We start from the raw sequence: 27678 nt of genomic DNA, 5'->3' as shown, positions 1-27678 counted from the left end.
GACTTATTTCTATAACATTAAGAATTCCATTTTAGTGAAAGTACACCCATTAAATTATAACTCAAATTTGGTACTAACTCCATCCAATTTCTGTATGAATTCATAAAAATATTGAATTGGAGTAGAACCTAGGCAGCATAGAGTTTAACAGAAACTAATTATTGTGAAAATTACAGAATAAATTTACTTTGGTGTTGGAAAATAAATGGCAAATTAGAAGTACTGATAGTGTGCAAATAAAAGCAAAACAAAATTTAAAAAATTTTTCATAATCTATGAGTAAAGGGATTGGATAAAGCTGAGTAACTGAAACTCACCACTTCATCATATCAATCAAATGTATGATAGTTCTGTGTCCACATGGAGACTATGAAACCTAGCCTCTTATTTCCTGTCTGGACATAAAACAAAACTAACCTAAAAACTGAAGATCAAAGCTATTTTTAAAAATCTCTAGATTGTACAGACTTTCTCCTTAAGTCATCATCATTCTAGAATGTTCCGGGGGTACTCACCCTCTGAGCTGTACTGCAGATAGCCGAGTAACTATCCTTTGTGCCCTGCAGATGAGCGTGCACATTTTGTTTTAGTTTTGCTTGAAGGTGGTCTGCACACTGGCTGATCAAATTGTCGCCTTTAATTTTAAGGTTGTTCAAACGGTCTTCAAAACCAGCAATTTCTTCCATCATTGCCTGCAAAAATGAGAGAAATATAGAGTTATCATGATTCTATTTTCAGTTTTTAAATAAGCAATTTCACTGTTTAATGATGTTTTTGAAAGAGTTTTGGAATTGTCTTGCTTACCATATTAACAAAAGATGTACTTTTTCAGGGATACTCTAATGGGAAGAGTTATTGAGCTTAACAGGTTAGGTTATATAGGGATGATGCAGTAACCATTAAGACTAGAGTAAATTCACAGCTGATCTCAGTTGTAGAGTTACAGAGATATCTGTTCCACGGTATTATTACCAGTAAAAAGGATGTTCGTATATTTTTCAGCTCTATAAGTTATAATTCTGGTGTAATTTATACCTAAAATATTCTAATTACCATTTAATCTAATTTAATAATATCTAATTTATCTAATAATACCTAATTAGTCATTTATGTTTATATAATATCTAACTTACATTGAATAGTATTTATACTAATAAAAATAATATTTGCTGTGCACCATTTATTAAGCACCTGGTATAGTCCAGAAACTATATACATCCCTGATAAATGTATACTATTATCCTCATTTTACAGATAAGGAGACTGAAGCACAGAGAGGTTATATTATGTGCTCAAAGTCATACAACTAGTAAATGGCAGAGTCCCAGCCTCTGGACCCGGGGCTGTCTGACTCCAGCTTGTACATACCACTATCCCCACATGTGTTCTCTAGTGAGCACTTTCATCGACCACTTAGAGTGCGGAATCAAATTTCTCAAATCAAGCTATAATTTCTTAATGCTATACAATACTAATACAAGTGGGACATTCCAACACAAGGTTTCTTGGGTTGATAGATCAGTACACTTAAGAGAAACTCCAGTGGTCCCTCAGTAGCCCAGAGCCGACCACTTTTTGTGGTGGTGCTGGGTTAATGGTTATTATATATCTGCCATATTGAAAAGAACCATTTGTCTTTGAGCTGTTACAGAACCACTACATCATGAGGTGACTGAGGCTATGTCCTCAGTGCCTAACGGAACACACTGTATTCCTGTCTCTATTCGTATTTGCTAAATAAAATTTCCTCCTACATATAAGGAATCCTGAAGCCTAGAGGGGTTAACTGGCTTTCCCAAGACACACTAGACAGTCATCACATTATGACTACAATTAAGTTTCCCATTAAGGTCACCAAAATTGCTCCATAAAATTGTGACCAGATGACATCTGTCACTGGGCACATATAATTACTATAAATATAGATTAATAACGATAAGAACACCGTGGCTCAGTATCATACTTTGTGGCTTACAAAATACTTTCATGTACATCATCGCCTGTGATGACCACAACAGCTGCGTGATGGGATTGGTATCATTCTTGCAGAACAGCGAAAGGAGGAGACTCAGAGAGGTTAAGTTCCCTTAGCTGGGAACGACAGAGTGGCTAGAATCCAGCCTTTCTGATTACTATTCTGGTATCCTATCTTTGGCTACAGTTTTCTAAAATAAAGATAATCCCTTCCTCTGATAAGTTGCTTTATAAAGATTAAATTCTGTGGGGGTAAAAAAATATTAGCTGGGAAAAATGCCACAATGTGTTCAGAAGTTGAACGCCAGGATGTAACTGTTGTTGCTTCACTGAAGTACGGAATTCAACTGTTCTCAGTTATCAGACGTTATTGAGACTCAGACCTGATTCCTTAAGAACAGTCGTTATGATCCAGAGATGGGCCTCCTCTCTCTCTCTCTCTCTCTCTCTCTCTCACACACACACACACACACACACACACACACACACGCACGGGCATAGCTGCTAGAGCCACCCTGCATTCTTCGGCTCTTTAGACATGAGGCGTACCTTGTGGTGGGCCAGTTGCTGGGTAATTGTCTCGAGACTGCTTGTCTCCATGAGGTCAGGTGCCACCAGTCTGCCTGACATCTGCAGCAGCCACTTTTCCACTTCTTGGAGCTCACTGTTATAATCTTCGTGGTCTTTGACTTTTGCCTCGAGGCTGCAGACGTGCTCCTGTGAAGCCAGGTGCCCATTAGAGATGAATTTCAAGCCAAAAATCTACTCAGAACTGCTTTATAGTTTTAAAAACCCCGTGCAACTCATAGGGTAGGTACAGTTACCTATTTCAAAAAATTATTAGGGACAGAAAAAACATAATTATCATACCGTTTAAAATGACCACATAAATAAAAGGAAAAAGACTGACTCATACCAGCCCTTACGTTTCTGACAGATTAAAAAAAAAAGTCAAGACCCTTTTCTGGTAAATAAGCACATTTTTATTGAATTTCTGGTCTCTCCTTACCTTTCCTGCACCACAGAGGTCCTTGTAATCACTTTGAAGCTTGTCTATTTCATCCTTTAAAGTGACGTCCTGCACGAGCTCCAGGAGAGCCTCACCTTTCTCTCTCACTGATTTTACTGAGGGCTCATGGGACAGCACCATTTGTTGAAGTGACTTGAAGTACAAAGAGAAAAAAAAAAAAAAAGAAGAGCCAGCTCATCCCTGTGATCAAGGTGAATATATACATATGTCCATGCAACGTGTGAGACGATGGACCTCAAATAAAGCTCTGATGCATATTTTATAAATCAATAAACGTAAAACATTAAAGAATAATTTTTATGGCTAATAAAGTTTTAAAATACAGAGGAAGAGTAACACATCAAATAATCCTTTGCATGTGGAGAGGGATGTATGCAAAAGAATTACCTTTGGCTAAATTTAACCTAGTTCATATTTCTGGCTTCTACCTAATTTATTCGACTGGAGGAAAAAAAAACTCAACACAAAAGGGAGTGAGGTGTTATCATTTGATTTTGAGTTCATGAAGTTTATCGCAGCTTGAGCTGGATGTGAAGTTAGAAAGACAGATTCCAGCTGCAACTTTGCTGTGATAGGCTAAAAGTGCTATTTAAATATATCAAGAACTCAGTGGGGGGAGGAAAAAAAGGGAAAAGCAGTTGTGATCTTATGTGGCACCTTCAAAGACATATATACTGTCACCCTTGGCAAAACAACAACAACAACAACAACAACAACAAAACAAGGAGAGGAATAGATAGACTGGCTGGAGGAGGAAACTTCCAACAGGAAAAGCTCTGAGGTAAGCCATCACACTGTAATTCTCAAAAAAAATATTGCTAATAATTTGGGTCAAATTTAGAACACAAATTATTCCACATATAAGCCTCAACAAATTCTTTCGAAGATTTGAGCAGGTGAAATAGCTATATACCTACATATCATATACAGCTATAGACATATCACCATTTATTCTTACAAACATGAATTTCTAAGATGTTTAGCTACAGTTGGTTACTTAGAATTTATTTTCTTACAAATACGGTATCTCATTTTCTATTCACCATAGATCAGCTTATAGGCATTGGGTACCAAAAGATGAAGGAAAGACCCTATATGAAAGAGATAAAATGTATAGGTGTGAGATCCTGATGACAGGAAGACTTATCTGGAGCATCCCTGTACCTGAATCAGACTGTCAGAATAGATCTCCATTTATTGATACAATCTTTGAATATCAGGCAAATATGATTCCTGAATGGAAAAGTAAGTCGGATGTAGCATACCTAGACAAATCAATCTACATCACTCACCGCCAGTAGAACGGACATGTTAAGGATATTTTCCAGCACCCATTAAGGGCGACACACCAGGAATCACATTCCTCCCATTTAGTCCCTGCCTGCAGGACCTTCCCACACATTTGTCAGTGAGTAACAACACACTACCTTATATTTAGATAACTGAGCTTTTTTCTCATATAATTCCATTTTGGGTTCTTCGGGAGTGTGTAGGATTTCTTGATATTCTGATATCCACTGAGTTAGTGCTTTGTATTTATCCGAGAATTCCTTTGCTAAAAGAAGGCCTTTCTCCAGAGTCATGTGCTCTTTCCGGACAGTACTGGTCAGTTCCTTCAACTGCTCCACGTGCTCCTGGATCTCTTTCCTTAATGTCTCTGCCTCGCTGTCCTCCAAGTATTTGAGAGCCCTCTCTCCTTTCTCTCGGGCTGATTTCAGCAAACTATGGCCTTTCTCCATGTCTTTTAGCAAACCCTGAGGAAAAGAGCGAGTGGGAAGCAAATATAGAGTTAGTATTTCTCTCCTTTTAAAGAAAAGGCTTTCAACTCTCGTTCTTGAGTTTCCCCTTAAGATTCCTTTTTGAAGTTTTATGAAGAGGTGATCTGCCAGGAATCAGAATCTTCTTTTCTTTTCTTCAGTAGAGGTTTTAACAAGTCTTGATCACTATATCATTTCCCGATCAGAGACTTAAAAAAGAACGTGATGTTCTTCCCATCCTTGGTAGTATTCCTAAAGATCTGAGCAAAAACTCTTTTGTACATACATGGTGCCATAAATTAGAGATAATTTTTTTCTCTTAAAATTTAAGTGTCAAACTGGAATTCAGACATAAGCAACCAAGTCTAAGTCATTCAGGTGACATCACATCACAAATAACTAAAAGCCAGCTTTTAGCCTTACGGAGATTATAACTTAATATTTGGAGTGAAGCCTGAGCCACAGACCATCACTCTTCCCGGGGCCGGGGTGAACACACATGCTCCCAGTGTCTGCCCGAGGGAATGGAGCAGCAGTGTGGAAGAGCAAAGGCTGGGAGACAAGTCCAATGCTTGTGCACCTACCTCCAACATCTTCATTTTTTTCCCCATCATCGCTTTATCTACTCTGTCAATTTTGGTGGCCACGTTCTTGAAGTTTTTATGAGTAGAACTGTACCAATCAGAATAGGAACTTAGGGATAACTCTGATTCCTCCAAACTCTGGATCTCTTCCTCCAGGAATTTTATTTGTTCCTTTACAAGGAAAAACAGAATTGGACAGTAAATTACAGACCTATACCAGCGCCTTTCTTGATAAATGTGTGTCTTCACCGGAAGTTAATGCAAGGGAGATCATTTTCGCTTGTGAAATTTGCTGGCCTGTAGCGAGCAGCTTGTGGCCCACTCACCAGCACTTGGAGAAGAAGGGCCTGGTATCTGGAAGTCAGCTGGGTGGCCTGGAAGCCCATTCGGCTGCTCACATGGTTCTCATCCAGCATCTCCTGCGCTCTGGCTCCCACTTCCTCAACTTCATCTTTGTATGCGGTGGTTTCTTCGTGCCACTTCTGAAATGACGTAAACATGGCAGGAACAGGATCAGTCTTAGGCATTATTGCGTTAGACAAATATATATATATATAGCTTCTTAATAGGAAATGATTTTAGTGTATATTCAGAATATATTTATTCGGAGATATAATTTTGAAAATATACTACATATAACCATCATGAAGAACTGTATTACAGCAATATGATCAAAGTTGTACACGTCTTATTTGGACACTTTTCTGTATATACTGCACTTCAGTACAAGAAGAAAGTATAAAAATATATAAAATCATCCTAATAGGAAATTTCAGTGTATTTTAGAATATATTTATTCTGAGATATAATTTTGAAAATGTGTTTTATATAACCTTCATGAAAAATTGTATTACAATAACATGATTAAAGCTATTCCTTAGGAGTCTGAATACTTTTCTGTATATATTACACTGGCTCAAACTTTTTTCAAAAAAGAAAGAATATATCTTCTGTTAGATAATCTTCTGTTAGATAAATCTTAAACTAGATGAATCCAGATAAGAAATTCCAAGGGCCGGGGACACCGAGGTGGCTGAGTTGGTTAAGTGTCTGCCTTCGCTCCTCTGCTTCTCCCTCTCCCTCTGCCCCTCTCCTGCTTGTGCTTTCTCTCTCTCTCTCTCAAATAAATAAGTAAAATCTTAAAAAAAAAAAAAAAGAAATTCCAAAAGCCTAAGCATTATTTTGATCATGCCCACTCAATTTGCATAAAAGTTAGAATAAAACTAATTATCAAGTATTATTTCAATGTACTACATTAGAACAATTTCATATCAGAACCATACGCTTAAATGATTTCAATACGATCATTTATGCATCTTTATAAAACAAGGTAATAGTGTATGAGGAGAAAATACAAAATATTTCATTAAATTATATCTTAGTAAAGACTATTTAAGATTCTACTCAATAATTGCTATTGAAGAATGTTCTGTATAGTAGTTCTCTGTTGCAAGCAGAAAGAGATTTTGCAAAATTTAAATCTTGGACAAAAAGTTACTAAATATTTTAACGAAACAAACTATGCAAGGTCACTGCTGCTTTGACAAAGATCTAGAATTTACAGGAGTTGTACCTTCATCTGATGTAACTGTATCTCCTTGGCTGCCCGGCTAGACTGACGTCCTGTCCTGACACTCACTTTGCTCTCCAGTGTTTTGAGCCACTCATCTACTTGCTGATACTTTTGTTCCATGAGCCTCAATTTGTTGACTACATTATTGAAGTGAGTCCGGGTCTCAGACAGTCTCTGCTGGTAAGCCTGCCAGTCCTGCCGGAGAGACTCCAAAGCCCGATCCTCCGTCTGAGGGATGCCCGATGGTATCACTTCCTCTCTGGTGTGTAGCACCGAATTCAACAGTGCCTGCCCCTCTGCGCAGCGCACCTGTAGCTCCTGCGGGGGAAGGGGAAAGGATGGCTATCACGCCTCATTCATGTTTTACATCTGCACAAGTTAACTAACCCAAGTCAACTGTGCCAGCTCGAACTTCACATGAGAAAAGAACTATTTTATTCTGTCTTATACAAAAAACAGGTTCCAAACACTGACCATTGTTTCCCAAGTCAGGGGAAAGACTCAAATATTTCCAGTAAAATAATCATAATGCACATATACACAACTGTACACACACACACACACCCAATCTTAGATACAGTTCCTGAAACTTGACTTTTCAGCTTACAGGCAAAAACAACTGTGATTAAAGGGGTTTTGCTTAAAAGAATAACCCAGGCTTGTTACGGCTCATCAACTACTCAGAGAGTCCCAGGCTTCTTGTTTCGACATTGAATGGGATCCGTGCTATACTCATGGCTGAAAAAGGAACTATGGACCCTTGTTTTTGCTAAGAGAGATCCTTTGCCAAAGCTGTTGTAGCGGATGTGATGGTCAAGAAAAGTTGGCCCTGGAGAGTACAGGGCATACAAACCTGGGAGGCTGACTATCACACCTGCCCACTAGGGGGCTACCAGGTGCAAACACCTTTTCTTCCACCAAAGCATAAGCCATAAAGGTTTACCCTGTGAATGTGGTACGAATCAAGTCTTGAAGAACATAAATTATTTTTATAGAAAGGAAAAGTGTTATATCCTTAAGGATGCTGGCAAAACAATGCTATATGCTTGTTTTTCTAATGTTTAAAGAATCCACAGTGTTACTAAATCCGATCGTCTAAAGTTGAAAGGAAACAAGTCTCACCAAGAATGTTAAAAGTACCAACATATTTAGTTAAAATATGATATCATTTTAAAAATCTTCAGTATCAAGTCATTTGAAATTGCTGATGTCTGACAATTCATTTAATCTACAAAAATAGCAATCTCTTATGGTTCAAACTAATGGATACATTTTTCCTCAGCTATAATGCCACTCCAAGAATTCTGTAATGTGAATGTTTTGTAAATGGAAAAGAACAAGACGTATGGTAAAATATGAATCAAAATGTCCAGAGACAGAAATTTTATTCCAAAATTCTTAGTTTTTTTTAAAGTTAAGTTTATACAATATTTTCTCTTAATTCAGGATTGGTAAACTTTTTTAATAAAAAACACAACAGTAAACATGTTAGGCTTTGAGGGCCAGTCTCTGCCACAACTATTTAAAACTCTGCCACTGTAGCACGGAAGTACCCAGAGATGATACATAAGTGAATGGGTGTGGCTGGGACTCAATAAAACTTTATTGAAAATACAAGCATTGTGGCCATAGGCCATAGCTTACTGGTCCTTGCCCTAATTTATTCATCTTCCCCATATACTGCAGTCTTTCCAAATTTTAGAACAGTTTTCTCTATTACATGAATCATCACTGTATTAGGTAAATTCTTATATATCCCATGCCTCAAGTATTTACTCTGAAGGAAAAAAATATGGCACAATGTTTTTAAAATCTCTATGTTCTATGACCCAGATCAGGCCTTCAGTTTACACAAAATACTTTGTGCACGTGCTCCACGTAGCTGGGCGCCCCCATGGCACTGTGCACACTGCAGGACCCCGGGAGGCTGAAGCAGCTCCGGTGGGTGGTTGGAAGCTCACGATTCTCCACCACCTTTTTCCACCACTAGCATCTTCCCTCCTTTTTAAGACTTGTGCTGACTCAAAATAAGACAATGTAAGAACTAATGCATGGCGAAACGAGAGGTGGCTATCAGTTTGGGCCACACTACTACTGACTGAAGGGAAACAGTTTCTTCTGACCAGAACAAGACAAACACCTGCTGGCAAGGAGTAACTTATTGGCCCTGTTCCCACACAGAAGGCTAGAGAGCTGGGTATCTGCTTGCCAAGAGTTTGAAGTGAAGGGCTGAGAGGGGTTATTTAGCAAAAACAAAGCCAGCTCTAGTAAAATAAATTACAACAGCTACACGTGTAAAATAAATTACAACAGCTACAGACTGGAGCACCTATTATTTTGAAACAGAATGGATTAGATCCTTGCATAAGCTAATGAAACTAGGACCCCTTTCACTTCTACTTCATATATATTTCATGAGTGGAGCATTATTTAAATTAGATTTTTCTCATTGAATCCTTCCTCATGACAACTTTGTGGATGACACTGAATGCGAGAGGTTCTCTCTTGCCCAAAGTCAACCAGTGTCAGGTCCCACCAAGGATTAGAGTCCAAACTTTCCCATCCCAAACTTGTGCTCCTGCCATTATACATTCCCCAACAGCCACATTTTTGAAATAGCCAGAAATTTTATATGCTGGTTATAACCATTCCAGTGCTTGCTATTTCTGCTTTGTGCAAGCTATAGGTATACCCTACTCAGTCTCGAAGCAATTCTAATCAGGGCTGATACTCTGTCAGTAAATTCCAATGCACAGCTGGTCACATGGAGTTGTCTCATTGGCCTTTCTCCATTCTCTACTGTGTGTGCCTGGTGGTCTCTTCTAAAGGCACTTCCTAACCCCTCCCTATCTCTCTAGGTCAGACTGAGGTGCTCTCTAAGCTGCTCCCCTAAGATCCCTTGAACTAGTCTATTCCTTAACACATTATTCATAATGATCTGCCTATAGGTCTGCATTTCTCTCTAAATAGCAAATTCCTTGAAGGCAGAAATAATATTTTAATCATCTTTATGTGCAGTAGCTAGACAACTGTCTGTACAACATTAGGTCTTCAATAAATGTGAATGAGCAAATAAGTGAATGGGTTAGGACCACTTTACCCACTAGGTCTGTCTTGCCCTACATGCCAGCACTTTTTCTAGCCCCTCTAATTCCTTCTTCAGCAGTGTGTGAGCTTTTGGTTGAAACTCAATGGTGTCATCAGTTTGACTTTGAGGAATGTCATGTTCCATTGACTCCTGCTGCTAAGTTCCACTTCCAACTGATCCTTTAGGGAGTAATAGGCAGGTGGGCCAGTCAAAACCATAAGTTAGACCGTTAGCCATTGCTGTCAGAGGCCACCTTAATACCTGAACAAATTCCTTGAGCCCCAGTCCTGCTCTGTCTAAATTGCCCACCAAAGATCTCAACTAGCAGACACTACTGAGATCCCAGGACGCTGTGAATTAGGTCTCTCTTAATTACTATCAGCTCTTTATACAATTCAAGGTTATATTAACTTCCCATTGCTTAAAACAATAATTGCATGTTCAGAATAAAACTTCCTTTAAGATGAGGTAGACTTTACCTGAAGATCCCGCAATGTTGTCTCATGAGTGTGAGCATCGCCTTCAAGAACTGAATGTCGGTCAAGCTTTTCTTGTTCTTGCCCCAGCCAAACTTCGAATGCCTTTAGGTCTCTCTGATACTCTTGGTGCAGGCGAACTAGTTTTTCAGACTTGGTTACTGCTTCCTATTATGCATTTAAGATGATTAAGATAGGGAAACATGACTACACACAGTGCTGATGTATTAGAAGAACGTACTTTTGGAATTTTAGGAAAACATGATTATTCAATCACTGGAGTATGATTTCCCAGAAGAATAAAGCGTCAAGATTTATGTAAAAAAATATAAAAACAGTATCAGGATGAGAAGGGGCCTTGAAGATTATTTTGTTGAATTAACTACGTGATCTCTGAATTCCTTATGAAACGTAACATGGATATGCCAAAAAATGAATTAACTTTACTTGTCATAAGAACACACTTTTGCTAGTGAAAAAACCCGAAATTCTTATATTGTGCTGTAAGTGAGGATTGGGACCCAATGTGGATTTAATTTTCCATGTACTTTGTCTAATAAAGTAGGATGTGCTTGGAAATCATTTTTAGTTTCTCTGTTAGGCCTACATGAAGAATGATAAATATTATTTGTGATTATTTACTGCTTTACAAAACTCTCATCACCAGACATATTAAAACATTTATGAGTCTTCACAATGAAGCTGTCCAAATTTTTTTCTTAAATTAGTTAATTTCTGGGAATTTTTATTGAGAATTATTTTCCTTCAGTAACTTTCATGTACTAACAGTATTTGAAGATTATTGCTTGGTTTTGCCACTGTTTAAAGTATTAAAATTCATTTGTTCTTCTGTGCTTTCACAAATCATCACTCCTGCAAATAGATGAGTCTTTAAATAAGCACAGGTCTAGCCCCTCCTAGTTCCGTGAGTCTGCAGAGAACATGGTAGCCATACCTTGGCCCTCTCTTTGATTGTTCTGTATCGCTCCTGAAGATCCTGGAATTCTAACTGGGTGACATAGTGCTCTGTCATGCCAGCCCCTTTGAGTTCAATGGTCTCCAGCAAGCTGCTGTAACTCAGCACTTCTTCACTTAGTAACTAGAGAATATTTCCAAGAAAATAAAGGAGTTACCATGTATACCATCATATCAGTAATGCTGCTAAAATTAAGGTATTTTAACTGTGTAGTTGACAAGTGATCTTAGGTTATCTGTCTATAGATAAGTAGATCAATAGACCCATCCATCTATATATATAAAGTGTGTGTGTACATGTGTATTTGATACCTGGCTCAGAACTTTGTCTGAGATACTGATTCCAAATAACTTTGACAGCTCAAACTTAATTTGTCCAAAAATGAGCTCCCTATCTCCACTCCACTCCCATTCCTCCCCAGCCCCCACCAAGCCCCAAATCCCCTTCTCCTTCAGTCTTTTTTCAAGCAGTAAACACCACCCAGATGGCCATCTTAGAACACTGGAAGTCACCCTTCCTTCCTGTTCTCTGTCGTTCCAGCCGCAATGAAATGTATTAGTTCTCTCTTCTCGCTGTGTGCTGACATTTGCCTCATGTGTCCTGCAAACTCCCTAGCCCATGCTGCTACTGTCTTTTACTGGACTTTTGCAATATCCTGCTAGGCAGATTCCCTGCCACCAGTTCTTGTTCTGTTCCTTTTTCCCACTCCACACAGCAGCCTGAGTGATAAAAGATTTTAAGACTGTAAATGGAATCCTGTCACTCCCCAGCTCAAAGTATCGATTGTCTTCCCAGGGCTGTCAGGACCGAGGGGAAATCCTCAGGCTAGCCCACATGGCAATGCGTGGCCAGGATCCCGCTCTTCTGCCAGCTCACCTGGCGGCGCTCACCCTGTTTATTCTCTGTTCCAGCAACACGTGGCCTTTCTTTTAGTTCCCTTCTTGAGCCAGATTCTCCCCCTCCTCAGGGCCTGAAGACGTGCTGATTATTCCATTTGGACTGCTCTTTTTCCCACCTCCTCCCCAGACTAATGTCTCTGCATGACATTCCTTTCGGCATGGTCTACAAGCCTGCTGTTTCAGAGAGGACTTTTCTGTCCCTCCCTCGACTCCAAGCAGTCTGCGATAGCTCCGTGCCCATTACTCTTTCACAGTGGGCCACTGCTTTCTTCACGGCACTTATCCCCAGTTATAATGATTTATTTATTCATGCACCCTGAAGAGTGTGTGTGTCTTGACCAGAATATAGCCCTTCTCTGTTTTATTCATCTAGAATTGAGCACGATGCCTGCATGTAGCAAGATCTCAATCAATATTTATTGAATAGATGAATAATTTAATTAATCAGGCAATAAATCATTATAAAAATATTACATGGTAGATAATTATGATTATATTAATTTCCAGATGCATAAATGAGACCCTACAATGTTAAGTGATTTGGCATAGGTCCCATAAGGCAATTTAGTTATTCAAATAACTTTTATTCAGCATTTGCTCTGTGTCAGACAGAGAGCCAAATGATAGGATATGAAAAAAGAAATTAAGCACCTTTTATCTACTAAGGGAGAGAGAGAGAGATGTAAGCATATACTCTATATAATTGATAAAGAGATATGAACAACAGAGAACAGAAGAACTAAGTAAGCTTAGGGTGGTGGTGGTATCATAGCAAAAAGACTTCTGTCAATCCAGAAAGGTGAGTGGAAGGTTGCTGACTGCAGAGGCATGGAATCTTCCGTCCCATCTAAAGTGGCATTTTCAGGAAACAATGAGAAATACAGTAAGGCTGAAGCACGGGTGGAAGGAGGGTGGGAGGGTGAAGGAAATGAGGATGACAAAGGAGATGGTTAAAATTCTTACAAACTAGAGGAGGAAGACTGGTCTGGTCGGATCCCATAGACAATGCGGTGATGGGGCCCTGAGGCAGGAAAGTGAGACATTCACCTTTACATGAAGGTAACAGTAGATGGAGACAAGACACAAAATAAGCAGGTAGGAGTCCTGTTGCAATTTAGGAAAAGAAGGATGGATTATGGCCAGGAGACATTTCTGAGATAAAACCAGCAGGACCTAATGCTTAATTCGAAGTGGGGTTGAGAAAGAAGGAGCTGGGGATAATGAAGTTTCTAATTTAGGATATTCAGCATGGGGTGACACAAATGAACTGAGATCGAGAAGATCAGAATATGAAGGCTTTGGGGGCAGAAAGAATAACTACTACTTTGCACGTGATAAGGTTGAGGTGGGACAGGTCATTGAATAAATATGCCCAGGAGTAAGGATAGAAATCAAAGGTCTCCAAAATTTTATGTTTGAATACTACTATGAATAAAAAGATTTAAGAACATGTCCCAGCTAGCTAGCTAGCTATCCAACTATCTATCTACTTACTTAAAAAATATGCATAGCACTATACTAATATAAGCATTATGAAAAGGCACAAAAGTAGATGTACAAAAGATGTGATAAAAAGAAAGCATTTTTACTTCCTAATGATGAGCAGGCTAAAGATACTAAAGATATTACAAGTTGCCAAATTTTAAATGTATCATAGAACATCAATGAAGTTTTCCTGGAAGAGAAGATTTTCGCTCACTAATAAAATCATCACAAACAAAAGTCTGGTTTAAGAAACCATTAGAAATTATAGTAAAAGCCCATAATACGGTTTACCTACGTGTACAGCCCTAGCATACGGGTAGTCATATTTTTACGTAACTCAAGCATTCTGAAGATGCCTGCCAGAGGACAAATGGAATCTGAAATCCAGCTCCCACCTTGGCTTTTCCCAGAGCAGTTGTTTTCTCCCGCAGCTCCGCGTATTGCCTTTCAGATTCATTTAGGCTGGCTTCCACACTGTCCATCCAACTGGAAAACTGTCGAACATCATCCTGGTAACTTGTCCACTTAGAAAGAGCTCCTTCGAGTTGACTGAAAGGTATGCGAAAGGGCAATAATCTACATTGAGAAGCCACGTAAGACCAATCTGTCCAATCTCTATAACGCACCTGCTCTGTCCACTCTGCCAGCAGGGAGCCCACGGATCAGGACCAGGGCCAGCTGGGAGGGGCGGAATGGCCAGGGCTTCTCAAATCTGAATCTGGGTTCCTGGGAAGCATAACCCCAGGGAGCAAGGGACAGTGAAGTCCAGGCTGACAGGTGGAATAATGGGACTAGACATCAAACTTAAAATCAATAAGCAGGTCACCCGAGACATGGGGAGAGGCTTGAGGGCAAAACTGGGAGAGATCCACTGTGTGAGGCTTCTCTGGAGCCAAGACCCTATGGAGGAAGAGAATCAACACTTAACTCCATCAAGTTGAGCAGGACATCCAGAGGAGAGCAAAAAGGAATAAATAAAAGAAGGAAGAACCAAGCAAGAACAAGCACAGTAACTATCTTGCATGAGATTTAAAAATCAGAAAATCACAATGGAAAAATAGGGTCACGTTTTCTGAGCTGGTCTAACTTGATTATTTCTGTTCCAGATAAATTAAGTACTCCTTCTGTCAACATAAATGTTATGTTTTCGACTCCATTAGTCATGTGTGCCTAATTTCGCTACCATACTTTGGGCTGTTTTGTAGCAGACTACTCTGCGCTCCACCCATGTTCACCCTCCAACCACCCTCCACCCATATCCACCCTCCAATACTGCTGCAGGACACTGCCGACTGGACTTCGATTGCCAGTCCCGGGCCCTCCTAGCCTGAGGGCATTCTCTGGTCCCTGGTGCCCGCTCAGCTTGAACTCAACGTAGGCGAGAAGTGCCAGGGATTGCTGCCCTCCCTGGGAGCAGCCCTCCGCTGCCCTCCTGAGTCATGGGAGTTTGTTTACAAACATCCTAGTTCTCCAGTCCTCGGTGGGTGACTCGGAGACACGTGTTCTTTGATGGCTCCCAGCACTGCTCTGCCAGATTAAGTTCCAGCTGTCCGCTGGGTAACCTGCTTGAGAACATTCCCTTGATCAGCTGCCCTTCCTTCCTCATCTCTCTCCGCCGGCCCCTACTGGTGTTTTCCTAGCGTTACCTCCCAAGTCAACTATTTGGTTTAAATAATGCATCTTTATGTGATGAAACCTTTCTGTAATCTTTTGACTTTTCAAGCAATCAACACTAATAAAAAGAAACACGAAGTTATATTAAAACATAGGCACGGTAAGGCAGGTCAAGCTAAATGCAAGATTGTACTTGTAAGTTTCTTTTGTTCTAATTAAAAAAAAAGAAGAGGAAGGAAGAAGGGAAGGAAGGAAGGAAAGATGAAAGGAAAAGAAAGAAGGGAAGAAAACTCCAGAACAGTCTCTTACCATGCCGTTATACTGATTGTCTGGTAATGGCCTGGCAGGAGTTGGCTTTAGTTTCACTTACCTTTTACAGCGAATTGCTGCAGACAAAAGGGAAGCCCACATAGCCTTCACACTCTGCAGCTGTTGCTGAAGAGCAGGACCGCCTTCCGGAGAGGTATTCTGCAGGATGGCCTCCCCTCTGGTCACTATCATTTTCATCTGGATCTCTTTTTCCTGCTTCACCGATAATAGAGCCTATAAGAGCAAATACAGAAGTCCTTTGTCATTTGCATGTTTAGCATTTCTGGCTTGAAATGTCTCAGGCCTCCTGAAGATAGTAGAATGATGTGCACTGAGCCATGCATCTCTCGGGCTGATGGTGGCAGGTGGCAGAATCACTTGCTGGCGACTGTCAGCAACCAATCCCCAGTCACCTGCTGGTCTCCAAGTGGCCTTGGCTTTTTAGGTCTCAATTCTTCTCTGAATAATCCCTTCTTTACATTGAAATTTTATTCTACTGGTTTTCTTTTTGCTTTGTTTTTTTTTTTTTTTTCAATTAGTTTCAGGGGTAGAATTTAATGATTCATCAGTTGCATACAACACCCAGTGCTCACCGCAGCAACTGGTTTTCGATGAGAAAAATCGAGTACAATAGAATTCATGGATTTTCAAAGTTCACATGATGAAGAGCTTTATAATGTTAAGGTCTCTAGCACAACAAGCCTAAAGAAATAGATCAATTATTATGTGTTAATCTATACATTGCAAGGTCTTCACAAGCACTCTTCTTTTTCTACATAAGAATGAAGTTTGAATTCGAAGTTATAAAACTGGTGTTACGACTTAAAAGGCAAAATTTCATCTTGCTCCCTAATCCGGACACTGCCAATGGCTACAGAATCAGCGTCAGCCCCACGAGGCCATCACTTTGTGCTGCGGCAGGAGGGAACTGCTGGCACTTTCTCCCACACTGTGCTATTTTGTTTTCTTTGGCTTTTGCTTCTGCTGGTACCGTTCTCAAATCTCGGTTTGGGGGTGAGGCTTTCTGAGAAAGCTCTCCTAAATCCCAAGTCCCTCCCACACGTCCCACTCTTCCTTCCCTGTGTCTGCAGCACCGCAAGCACACCCCTCTCCACTATCACTGTCTTCTCCGTGTCAGCCTCCAGCCTCCAACAATGAAGTCCTAGAGGACAATGACCACATTTGATTCATTTCTGAATCCTTGAAATCAAGACAGAGGGCCCATCTCCTATAAGACACCCGCATATGAATGTCAGGTGAATGCAGAATAGTTGTTTTATCACAAATGTGAAATAGAACTAATATGCTGGGATGGGAGAAAAATTGACTGAAGGAGACAGGCAGACAAGTGAGTTTGACCAAGATGGGAAATGTCTTGCTCTAAAAAAGTTTCATCAATGGGGCGCCTGGGTGGCACAGCGGTTAAGCGTCTGCCTTCGGCTCAGGGCGTGATCCCGGCGATCTGGGATCGAGCCCCACATCAGGCTCTTCTGCTATGAGCCTGCTTCTTCCTCTCCCACTCCCCCTGCTTGTGTTCCCTCTCTCGCTGGCTGTCTCTGTCTCTGTCGAATAAATAAATAAAATCTTTAAAAAAAATAAAAAATAAAAAAGTTTCATCGAAATATTTTCTAAGAATAAATGTGTCTATGATGTAATTTGAAACTCGCCCCTTAACTTGTATCAAACAAGTAACCACATTAGGTTGCAATTTTAGTTAAATTTTGTAAAGTATTTATGGGTGGACATAAATGTCTGGGGTCAAATGACTCAGGGAGGCTCTGAAAACAGGGTCACACCCAAGGAACAGTCTTGGATTTGTTGTGGAAAGAGTGTGACATAATCACACCAGACAGACAGAAACTTGAGACATTTGGAGAAAAACAAATTCTGTAAATTGGAGACAATTTCTCTACAAAATGCACACCTCAAGCTTGAGCATCCTGCTGTCCAGCACGCTTTTGTCAGATGTTGGGTGGCAGTAAGAGTCCAGCATGTGAACCGCATCAGTCAGCCAGTCTTGGAGCTCTTTAATCCCGAGGGAGAACTGATTGTGTTCTGCAACAATTCTATCCAATCTTGACACTTTCTCCTGGAAATGACAGAAATCGTTTCCCAGCTGTCCGTGCCACTTTACAGCCTACAGATGCGCAAACTGTAAAGCTAACCGTTGGTTTCAAGTAACAGCAACCAGGCATAGGTTCCTGTGTTGCACAAATACGCTGCAAGTCTGTATTGATCGCAGATGTGGGAAGCGTCTTTGGAATAACTGGGTCAAAAGCCGAACAATTACAATTTACTGCTCCCACTTTAGCCACTACTCTTTTTTATGACAACTGTATTTTTTCGGAATCAGCAAAATTTCTTCCTAATGCCTTACATGGGAGATGAATCAGAGTAGTTTCTACCTTTCCCACACCACATTTGGCTCGACTGGTACCATGTACCCATGTGACCTACCTTGTAGCCAGTTCTAAAAGACAACTATCTGAGATTTTGTAATAGCCCTAAATTTTTAAAATTGGGATCACAGATATGATTCTATTTATTAATTAAAGGTTATGGCCAACAAAGTGAAGATTTAACGACTATGTTTACAGCTCTTAAAGCATTCAAGTATCTACTGATTTTTGACATCTAAATAAATACAAAGGAAGAGAAAGATGTCCTTAATTCTTTCTAATTTCAGATATATCCCAGATTTTCTAAAGACAAAAAAGAAGTAACTTATTCAAGGAAAAAAATGGGTATAAACATAGACTATTTACTGCAAGACCTATACTAGCGTAACTGTCTCAATGATGCTTTATCAAGGACCCAAATTAGCAGACCAGAAGTAAGTCCACACTAAAATAGGTGAAGCCATATTACAGCAGATTCCCTACATTCTAAGATCTGAAATGCCAAAGAGAAGTATAGGGAACAAATGTTACAAGCCACAGAAAGCTCAAGGTAGACCTGCCCCATGAAGTTCAAGATGATCCTGCATTACACCTGCTGAATATTCTAAATCAGGTCATGGGGTATCCCATTTACTTTTTTCTAAGCTGTTAGAAAAGATATTTAATCAGTTATATGAATCATTGCTGATTTTGAGCTCTACTCTAGAACCTGAAATGAAACTCTCAATCAACACATCCTTGACAACTATGATTTTAAAAATTATCCCAAACTCATTATATTCAATCCACTAAAATTTAAATTGCTTTGCATTCACGTTTTTCTAAAATCACTTAATCTGAGAGTGTTTAGACCCCAAACTCTGAATTTTGCCTATGTTTACACTTTGAATCTTCAAGATAAAATCCCTGGGGAACATACCACTTCAGTATTGAAGACAGTATTTTGTGCAATAATAGAGACTGGAAGTCTCTTTAGTCTTTGAAACCTCCCTTGCTTCTTTTCAGGCAACCACGTTAAGGTGACGCAGCACAATGCGTGACTCAGACTGGAGGCCGGGAAGGACACTTACACGCCTCATTCCTGACCCCGAGCACATGCTCGCACAACCCTACCGAGACTCCAGACCTGGCCTCGGTACCACACACACACACACACACACACACACACACACACACACGGAGCACATGGCAGGCGTTACCTTCGTTAAATTGCTTAGAGCTAGATACTGAGAAGACAGCTGCGACACTCTGTGCATAAAGCTCTTGCTGGCAGCTTGTCCTTCCCACAGCTGCTGAGCTTTCTCTCTTAGCCTGTTGAGCTGAGGCTCGTAGCAGTTTATTTCCTCAAGGACAGACTGAAAAGCACAAGCAAGTTACTAGTGAGAGGCTGGGGAAAAGCACATCGCGGAGGAAGCTTTGGCCCAAAGAACACGGAAATAAACATGGCGAGCAACGGGTGTGCCTGGAAGGCTTTGTTATTTCCAGGCTACACACGGTTTAGACTACAGGACGGAAACAGATCGCACCTCAGAGGAAAGGCAGAAAACATAAAATCTGTCAGAAATCAGGAAGGGGTAGGGTCCATCTCCAGACAGCATAACCTAACTCCAGGGTCCGCCTGAAAGCAAGGTGGTACAGAGGATAGGGGTAAAGACATTCCAGAAGGGCGGAGAGCTCAGTACCTGGAGCTTCTGCTGCTCCCTCCTCTTGGCGGGAAGATCGTACAGGCGATTGCTGCTTTCCTGCACCAACTTCTCCGTTTTACTCAGCCAGTCCTGGACAGGCTCCGCACTTACTTCAAAGTCCTTCATTTGGATCTTTAGATTCTATGAGGTTTTAGATCGCGTTAGGGATAAAAAAAAATTAATACCAAGTCCAAAGTCCTTCACTTGGCATTGAAAGCCTACCACAGTCTGGCCCCCTAGGCCTTCTCCCCTTTTCCCTTGTCCCCAATGTATAGAACATTCTTTCACCCTAGCACCTGCATAATTTTTGAACATCCTTTTAGGCACAAGTTTTTCAAAAGGGAGTTTTTGCCTCATTATGCAGCCCACAGCAGAGTTCACACCCACTTCTCAACTTCTGTCACGTTTGTTGTTAATACCAGTCACTGTGTGCTTTATCACAGACTAGGCTGGACTGTGAGTTTTCACCTCACGCAGGCACCCCTAGCTTACAAGCTCCGTGAGGGGAGGGCCTGGGACTCACCATTGGTAACTTGTAGAAATATAAGTAAATATTAACAAACATGTTGTCAATTTTGATTAATGATGGGACAAGAAATAGCATATGGTTTGTATGCTTATTATGTTTTTAATAAACAGTTTGTTTATTCTAATTTATAAAGATACAAAAAAATACCAAATAGTGTTCTGTGTTTATCACATAAGCTGTGACTACATTCATAGATACTTTGTAGCTATTAATAGCTATAAAATGCATTTGATAAAGTTTTATACGGTGCCATTTAACTTTAGCAAAGGTGTCTATATCCACTCTTAACTTATAAAAATGCTAGACTGAAGTGAATTTGAAATTTATGTTACTATGTGAACATACTAAAGGCTTTTGAACTTAAATTTAAATTAAATCAGAGCTTGAGGTAGTACTGTCAAAGAGATAATCTATAAATTTAGCCGAAAAGCTAAGGGGTAAGAGCTGCAGTAGCCTGTGGGAGAACCGCTCAAGGTTCTGTCCATATCTGATCCGGATTGTCTACAATGTGGGAGAGTCATACCTGCCATGGTCACCTCTTAGGGACACGGGAAGCTGTAGAAATGCTTTGGAAAACTAAAAGTGCTTCACAAATGTGAGATATCAAGGTAATTCTTCGTGCATTCTACTAAAATTTAAGCTTCATGAGGCCAGGGGTTCTATTCTGTTTTATTATCTGCTATTATCTCCAGAGCTTAGAATAGTCCTTGGCAGATGGAAGATGCTCAATAAATACTTGTTGAAAAATTAAATAAATTCATAAATTCAAGGTGATTCCATCATTCTGCTACTGAAGTTTCATGGGGCTCCTAATGACAAACTGGAGAGCGTTATAAGGAATTTAGTTCTACAAAGAAATGGAGCTAAGAAGCAGAGCATTAGAGATCTAAGGCAAGATAGGTAGGTTCCTCAGGTAAGAAGTGAAGTCAAAGGGTGTGAGCAGGGGCCCTGGGGAACAGGAATAAGAGCCTGACACTAAATTAAACAGCTCCTAACATTTCTCATATACTTCCTGTGGTAGACAGGGCTGTAGAGGTGTCCCATTAAATGTTCATTCTGCACGTTTGCAATTATTTCTCCTGAGGTTTCGATGACCACCTACAAACTCCTGAAACCTCACATTTATAGAACTGCATTTATGCAACATATTAAGCCAGAGTGCCTAGGTTTGAACCCGTCTCCATCACTTACTAGCAGTGAAAACTTGGCAAATTATTCAATCACCTTTTGCCTTAATATCCTCATCCTCGACACAGAAATAAGAGTGTTTGTACCTTGGAGAATGGTTGTGAGGATTCCATGTACTGATGCATGTTCACTGCTCACGCTGGTGCTGGCTCTGCTAAATGTTCACTGTCATTGCTGTTGGAGCTCTACCCTCTCTGTTGGACTTTGTACTCATGGTCACTGCTACTTTCCTGGCATTACCTGCTGAATATCTTTCAGGCCCATCTAACTGAACGTATATTATATTGAATTAATTTTTGCTATCCCCTCCAAAACTACGTTTTCTACCATATTCATGTCTCAGATAATAGCACCATTCATGCCATCTTCCAAACTAGAAACTAGACTGAAACTCGGCTTCTCCTTCTACCCCAAGGCCCTCAGTGAATTAGCTACCAAATCCTATCGTGTTTTACCTTAGGGATAAATTTTCTATCCATTATCATTTCCCTAGTTCCTGCCCTCATCCCTCTCATCTGGACCATTATGAGAAGCTTTCTCTAGTCTCGCAGCTTCCCCATTCTTGTCTACACTGTGGTCAGAGTTGACATGTTTATCTCCAGCTTGAAGACCAGTACGATCCTCACTCAGCCTTTTTCAGCTAGGATTTTGAGAGAGAATTAAGCCCTCGTGTCCTAAAGCATCCATTCTGTGTAATGAATTAACCTCTCTCCTATGCATGTAAAATGGTATGGGTTATGTTACGTCCTTGGGAAAATTGGGAACATAAATGCTGTTCAGGGATTCAGATTAAAAAAAAAAAAAACCTGATAAGAGTCACGATCAAATTGCTTAGTATACAAGACATTTCCTTTTTTGCCCTAATCTTCATTTCCCATCTTATCTTTGTTGTTCCTCCCACAAAACCCCACATGGATGTCAAACTTCTCAAAGTCCCCCATTGTTGACACTCACAACACTCTGGTCCTGCACATCCAGTTCCTTCTGCCTGAAATGCAGGTCATCTTGGAAATTCAAAGAATGTTTAGCCTTCAAGGTTCAATTAAAATGTCACCTTTCTGGTAACTTTCCTCGATTTCTCCGAGTGGACTTACTTGGATTGTCCTCAGTGACTACCATAACCTGAATGTATCTGTATTATATTGCAATCATCTCTTTATAGACTATTTCCCTCTCTAGAAAATAAACTCCCTGAGGAAAGGCAAGAGACTAACCCTTTTGCATTCCTAACATAGTAGCTGGCACATATTGTTTTCTATTTCATTCCTAATAGAAATGAAGGTAGGACAGGGGGGAGAAAAAAGGGAAGGAAGATAATAAGGACGGCAGAAAGTCAGGTTATTCTCCACCTACCCATTTACTCCTGGACATCCCTTGGACTAGGTAATCATGCCATCAATGCTAGATGTACTACCTTCAACAATAAATGCTTCAGAGCTCAAGCCACATTACACTAATGATCTCTGTAAGGTTATGATTCAATTTCTAGGCACTGCACAATGGTTACCGCTCTCTATTAAATGGAAGATGCCTGCCATGAAAGAATAGCCACCATTACAGAGAAGAATTACAATAGTCTTGGGCTAGGGAACAATCGAGGGAACACACATTTTCTCTTTCCAGATATTAATTCTCTATTATTATTCTTTTCCATCTGCATTAATTATGATCATAATCAAATAAAGGATCTATCCTGCCATGAAGTGTTGGTTGAAAGGGAAAAAACTATTCTCCATGCCTCTAAATTTTCCCCTAAGAGTTGATACAAAAAACAAGTGATCTCACAAGAAAAAAACAAAACAAAAACAATTGCATCATGGCAGGAGTTATGATTATAATAAATTCAACTTATGTTGTCTCTGGATAAAAGAAATTTGCATAATCATTGGCTCTTTGCATACAACCTACTGCTTTATATCTGCATTAGTTATAATATATTTTATCATCCATAGCATTTTATAGTCTTAGATGGGTATTCCTGTTCATTCTCCTAGAATGACTTCCAAACTTGAGGGATTTCAAATGAATGATTAAGTGATATTGTTTAAACGCAAAAACCAACTGTTTCTGGTGGGACAGTGCAAGCCTATGACAGTCCCTACCAGGCAAGCTCTCAAATTCCTCAGTGAGGTTCCTACTTCAAAAACTGAGCTGTTTCTTATAGTTGCCCAGTTATCCATTAATATTCAGAGAGGAATGACCAAAATCATTGGCAACCGTATTTAGATATATTGAAAGTGTGGTTTTGACTGACAACAACGAACTACAGAGAACGTGTCCGTGTGCCTGGCTATGTCATACCTCTAGGGCAGATTCCTTCTGGTGGAGATTTGAATGAAAATTTTTCCAATCTTCTTTTGCAGTTGCAACTTTGGCCTGGATGCCATCAGCTTTCTCTTTGGTCAACAGAGTACTCAAAAGTTCTCCTTTAGACAACATCATGTTAAGCTTGTGCTGTCCATTTTCACTTTCTGACAAAAATTCCTACAAAGAAAAAGGCTAAGATCAGGCATAATAAAATGCTCTGTGCTTTAAAATATGTTGTCTACTTATTTCTTGATATAATCAAAGAGAAGAAAGAAATGATTTTTAGTGCACATATTAAATGACTAAGACTCTTTTACCCTCTTTTAGACATTGGGAAAAATAATCTTATGTACCTGATATGGTTATTGTGAAAATTAAATGAGAAAATCTGGTTAGGGTGCTCAGAACAATGCTTGTCATATATAAGGGCTTTTATTAGTTCCTACATCCCTATTAATACATAAAAATGGCACACATTTAGACAAATGGACTAGTTTCTCTTCACATACACAATTAATTGTTTCAAGCAGGGATTTATTTGAAATTTGAGTTTCTTTTTTTTTATAATAATATTTTATTATATTATGTTAGTCACCATACAGTACATCCCTAGTTTTTGATGTAAAGTTCCATGATTCATTACTTGCGTATAACACCCAGTGCACCATGCAATATGTGCCCTCCTTAATACCCATCACCAGCCTATCCCATCCCCCCACCCCCTCCCCTCTGAAGCCCTCAGTTTGCTTCCCAGAGTCCATAGTCTCTCATGGTTCATTCCCCCTTCTGTTTACTCCCCCCCTTTCTTCTTCCCTTTCTTCTCCTACCGATCTTCCTACTTCTTATGTTTCATAAATGAGTGAAATCATATGATAATTGTCTTTAATTTGAGTTTCTTAAGCACGAATTTAATATGCTTATAAAAAGATCAAGAGGCATCTTTTTAATTCACGTAAGCACTGTTATTAGCAGTAATTGTTGGCACTCTCACCTGTATTTTCTGAAGACTTGTTGAAACTTCATTAATATTTTGAGGTATATCGAAACATTTGGCAGTAGTGATTTTTGCGTTAACCAACCACTGCTGGAAATCCTTGAAGGCTCTTCGAAATCTTTGTTGTAAAATCTGTTCTCTATTCTGACAGCCCTTGGATGCTTGCAAACAAAGACTTACACCAGGATTTGAAATGTTTAAGGGAAGGAAAAAAATGATAAGATAGATTAAAATAAAGTTTGATAGAATCAACAGTTCTTAGAGTATGCAGTCACATTTAGCAATGCAGTTAATGATTAATTTATCATGCCTTAAAATAAACACACTTCTGGCTGCTTATGTGTATAAAAATTTTTTGCAGACCAATAAGGTTCATGCTCACCAATTATATTCTTTAATCAAGGCAGAAACTTTTCCACTGTATGTACTTAGGTCTCTGGAAAATCGACAAAGCTCATTCAGCTGAGACTTAAGATCCTCTGTTTTAGGCTCTGCTTTTTGTAGGGCATCCAGTATCTCCTAGTAGGAAATAGCAAGACAGAGGAGGAAGCGCTTAAACTGGGTAGTTTCCACAGCCTCACACTATACATGCATAAATCATATTATAAATTATTAGTGAGGGAAGAACCAACATAATAGATTCAGGAAATAAATGCATCCTATTTTCAGGATTCCTCACGGCAAATAACAGCACTTGGCTTACTTATATCTTTTTCTAAGCATGGATAGGCACTCCAGCATCGAGTGTCACCAAGTAATCAAATGATCACGTGGTCAAGTAAGTCAAAGTGGGACAAGAAAAAGGAAAGAGAAAATAACCTAAATTGCTTAATAACAGTTTGGGCCACTGGAAGATAGGTATATTGTTTCAAGGTAAAGAGAAATCATTTCCAAGCAAAGTGATACTTATTTTGGATTTAAAAAATAAATGTAGCAATTGATTTTACATAGTATATATAGTTAACTTTCATACTAAAAATGTCTTATAGCCTGCAGATCTGATTTAACTAGTAATCCATTCATTTCATAGTTTTATTCACAGTCACCAAATATTTGCTAAATGTCTGCTATGTTCTAGCCATTTTTCTGAATTCTAGGATCCTCCCAAAGTGACTGAAGATATGAATCCTGTACTTGAAGAGCTCACAGTTTAAGAGATGAGAAAGACACATGAATAATCACAATCCTGTGAATATCTAACCCAACCTAAAGTTTTGAGACTTGACAAGTACATCTCTAAAATCAAGGCCATGATCCCTTGAGTTACACACTATGGGATTGTCACAGGAACAAATAAGAGCACAAATGTCAAGAGCTTCACACAATTCCTGGCACACTGATAAACGCCTAACTAGTAAAAACAGCAGGTAAACAATGCCCAAATATTTAAGTGGGACTATATAAATAATGGTATCGCAACAGGAAAAAAAATTGAGGATAGTGATGAAGTGAAGTGATGGTGATGAAGAAGATGAGTGACTCAGGTGGCTGTTGGTGTTACTATTTGTGTTCTCAGATTTTTATCTACACATGGCCTAGATTTGTAGGAAAACCACACCTCCCAACAAGTCAGATCTGTGCTGCATACTTCATCCTAGTAAACGGCTCCACCGTCCTCCCACTGATCTAAATCAGAAAACTAAGCTACATCTTGGCCTTGCCAAGAGACAAGAGACAACAAAGTGCAGTCTGCTCTGTCTTAGCTCTCTTTCAGTGACTTTCCCTCTGCACCCGACTCAGTCTCCGTTTGCACATCGGTCATTTCTTTCTGGAATGACACGATGTCCTCTCAGTTTGAAACCGTTCTCCAGTTTTCCCTCCCGTGTTTTCTTGTTCCTTGCCAATTTTGGATCCTGGGACTATTCCTCCACCTCACCTACCTGGTCGGTTTGTAACAGACTTCGAGACTCAGCTCAGATAACAACTCCTCTAAGGACTCTGCCTTCCTTCCCACCTCTTGGTGGTGGCTTCTCACTTGAAGACACACAGCACCTCATCAGCTCATCACAATCGAGCATCCCCATTGGCTTTGAACTCACTGGCCTTTCCACCTAGACTGGGATTCTGAGAGAGGGGTGGTGTTCTCTTGGTTTTAAAATTCTTTATTTATCCTAGTGTCTGGGCTAGAGGAGTCTAAGATATTTTTATTTACAAAATTCATAATAACTAGAAAGTTTCTCTCTGAAACTCCAGACGCTAAACTAGTAGCTACTATTTTATACTATATTGTATCTTTTATTTAAGGAAGAACTTAGAACTGTAGAAACTTAACCACATACCAAAAAGTAAAAAAGCAAACAAACAAACAAACAAAAAACACCAGAGTTTCAAAGTAGTTACTTATAAAGTAAATGATATCAAAAGAAAAAAAGCTTTGGACCAAAATTTTACACTAAACAAATTTCCATAACTTCATCATGAATTAAAGCATTTTAGTAGAGTCTTTCATTATATAAACATCAGGTTACATATTTTCTGTTTCAGTTAAGTCCTAGAATGCATACTTTCTTCCCTTAGAGGTTATAAAGGTGAAGAAATTGGCTACATTTCAAACACTAATAACCCAACAGATATTAAGAGATGAATTTTACAAACACAGTAAACATTTTTTGCAACATGACTTTATATAGTTTATAGATGATGATCCATTTTTACATTTTGAAATATTTCTTGGGTATCACATCACTTAATTGCAAAAGAGAAAGTAAACCCTTGTGAAGGTTTGTGACTATTATGACTGTCAACAATAACAAGCCCTCCCCAACAGCAAAACAATGCTGTAAGAATCCTAACAAATTCATTATTTTGTAA

The 27678-nt window shown here is 39.5% G+C and overlaps 1 protein-coding gene across 24 annotated transcripts in view; it reads right to left on the bottom strand.

Annotated features, from left to right (window-relative positions):
* SYNE1 (spectrin repeat containing nuclear envelope protein 1) overlaps positions 1–27678 on the bottom strand; it is a 447744-nt gene that overhangs the window by 194742 nt on the left and 225324 nt on the right. For 22 of the 24 annotated variants that reach the window (XM_026505077.4, XM_026505081.4, XM_026505085.4 and 19 more), the window contains 17 exons: positions 25250–25386; positions 24865–25042; positions 23868–24050; positions 19847–19990; positions 19364–19519; positions 17690–17854; positions 15827–15999; positions 14238–14391; positions 11438–11581; positions 10486–10650; positions 6919–7236; positions 5672–5827; positions 5346–5516; positions 4432–4758; positions 2984–3136; positions 2524–2691; positions 516–692 (listed from right to left, as the gene is read on the bottom strand). In XM_026505077.4, the coding sequence (XP_026360862.3) occupies positions 516–692; positions 2524–2691; positions 2984–3136; positions 4432–4758; positions 5346–5516; positions 5672–5827; positions 6919–7236; positions 10486–10650; positions 11438–11581; positions 14238–14391; positions 15827–15999; positions 17690–17854; positions 19364–19519; positions 19847–19990; positions 23868–24050; positions 24865–25042; positions 25250–25386 (3069 nt within the window). The remainder of the gene's footprint in view (positions 1–515; positions 693–2523; positions 2692–2983; positions 3137–4431; positions 4759–5345; positions 5517–5671; positions 5828–6918; positions 7237–10485; positions 10651–11437; positions 11582–14237; positions 14392–15826; positions 16000–17689; positions 17855–19363; positions 19520–19846; positions 19991–23867; positions 24051–24864; positions 25043–25249; positions 25387–27678) is intronic. The other 2 variants (XM_057310951.1, XM_057310952.1) reach the window with 1 other exon arrangement.

Source organism: Ursus arctos, unplaced genomic scaffold (assembly GCF_023065955.2).
Source record: "Ursus arctos isolate Adak ecotype North America unplaced genomic scaffold, UrsArc2.0 scaffold_13, whole genome shotgun sequence".
Lineage (NCBI taxonomy): Eukaryota > Metazoa > Chordata > Mammalia > Carnivora > Ursidae > Ursus > Ursus arctos.
This window is presented reverse-complemented; position numbering and strand designations above follow the sequence as displayed.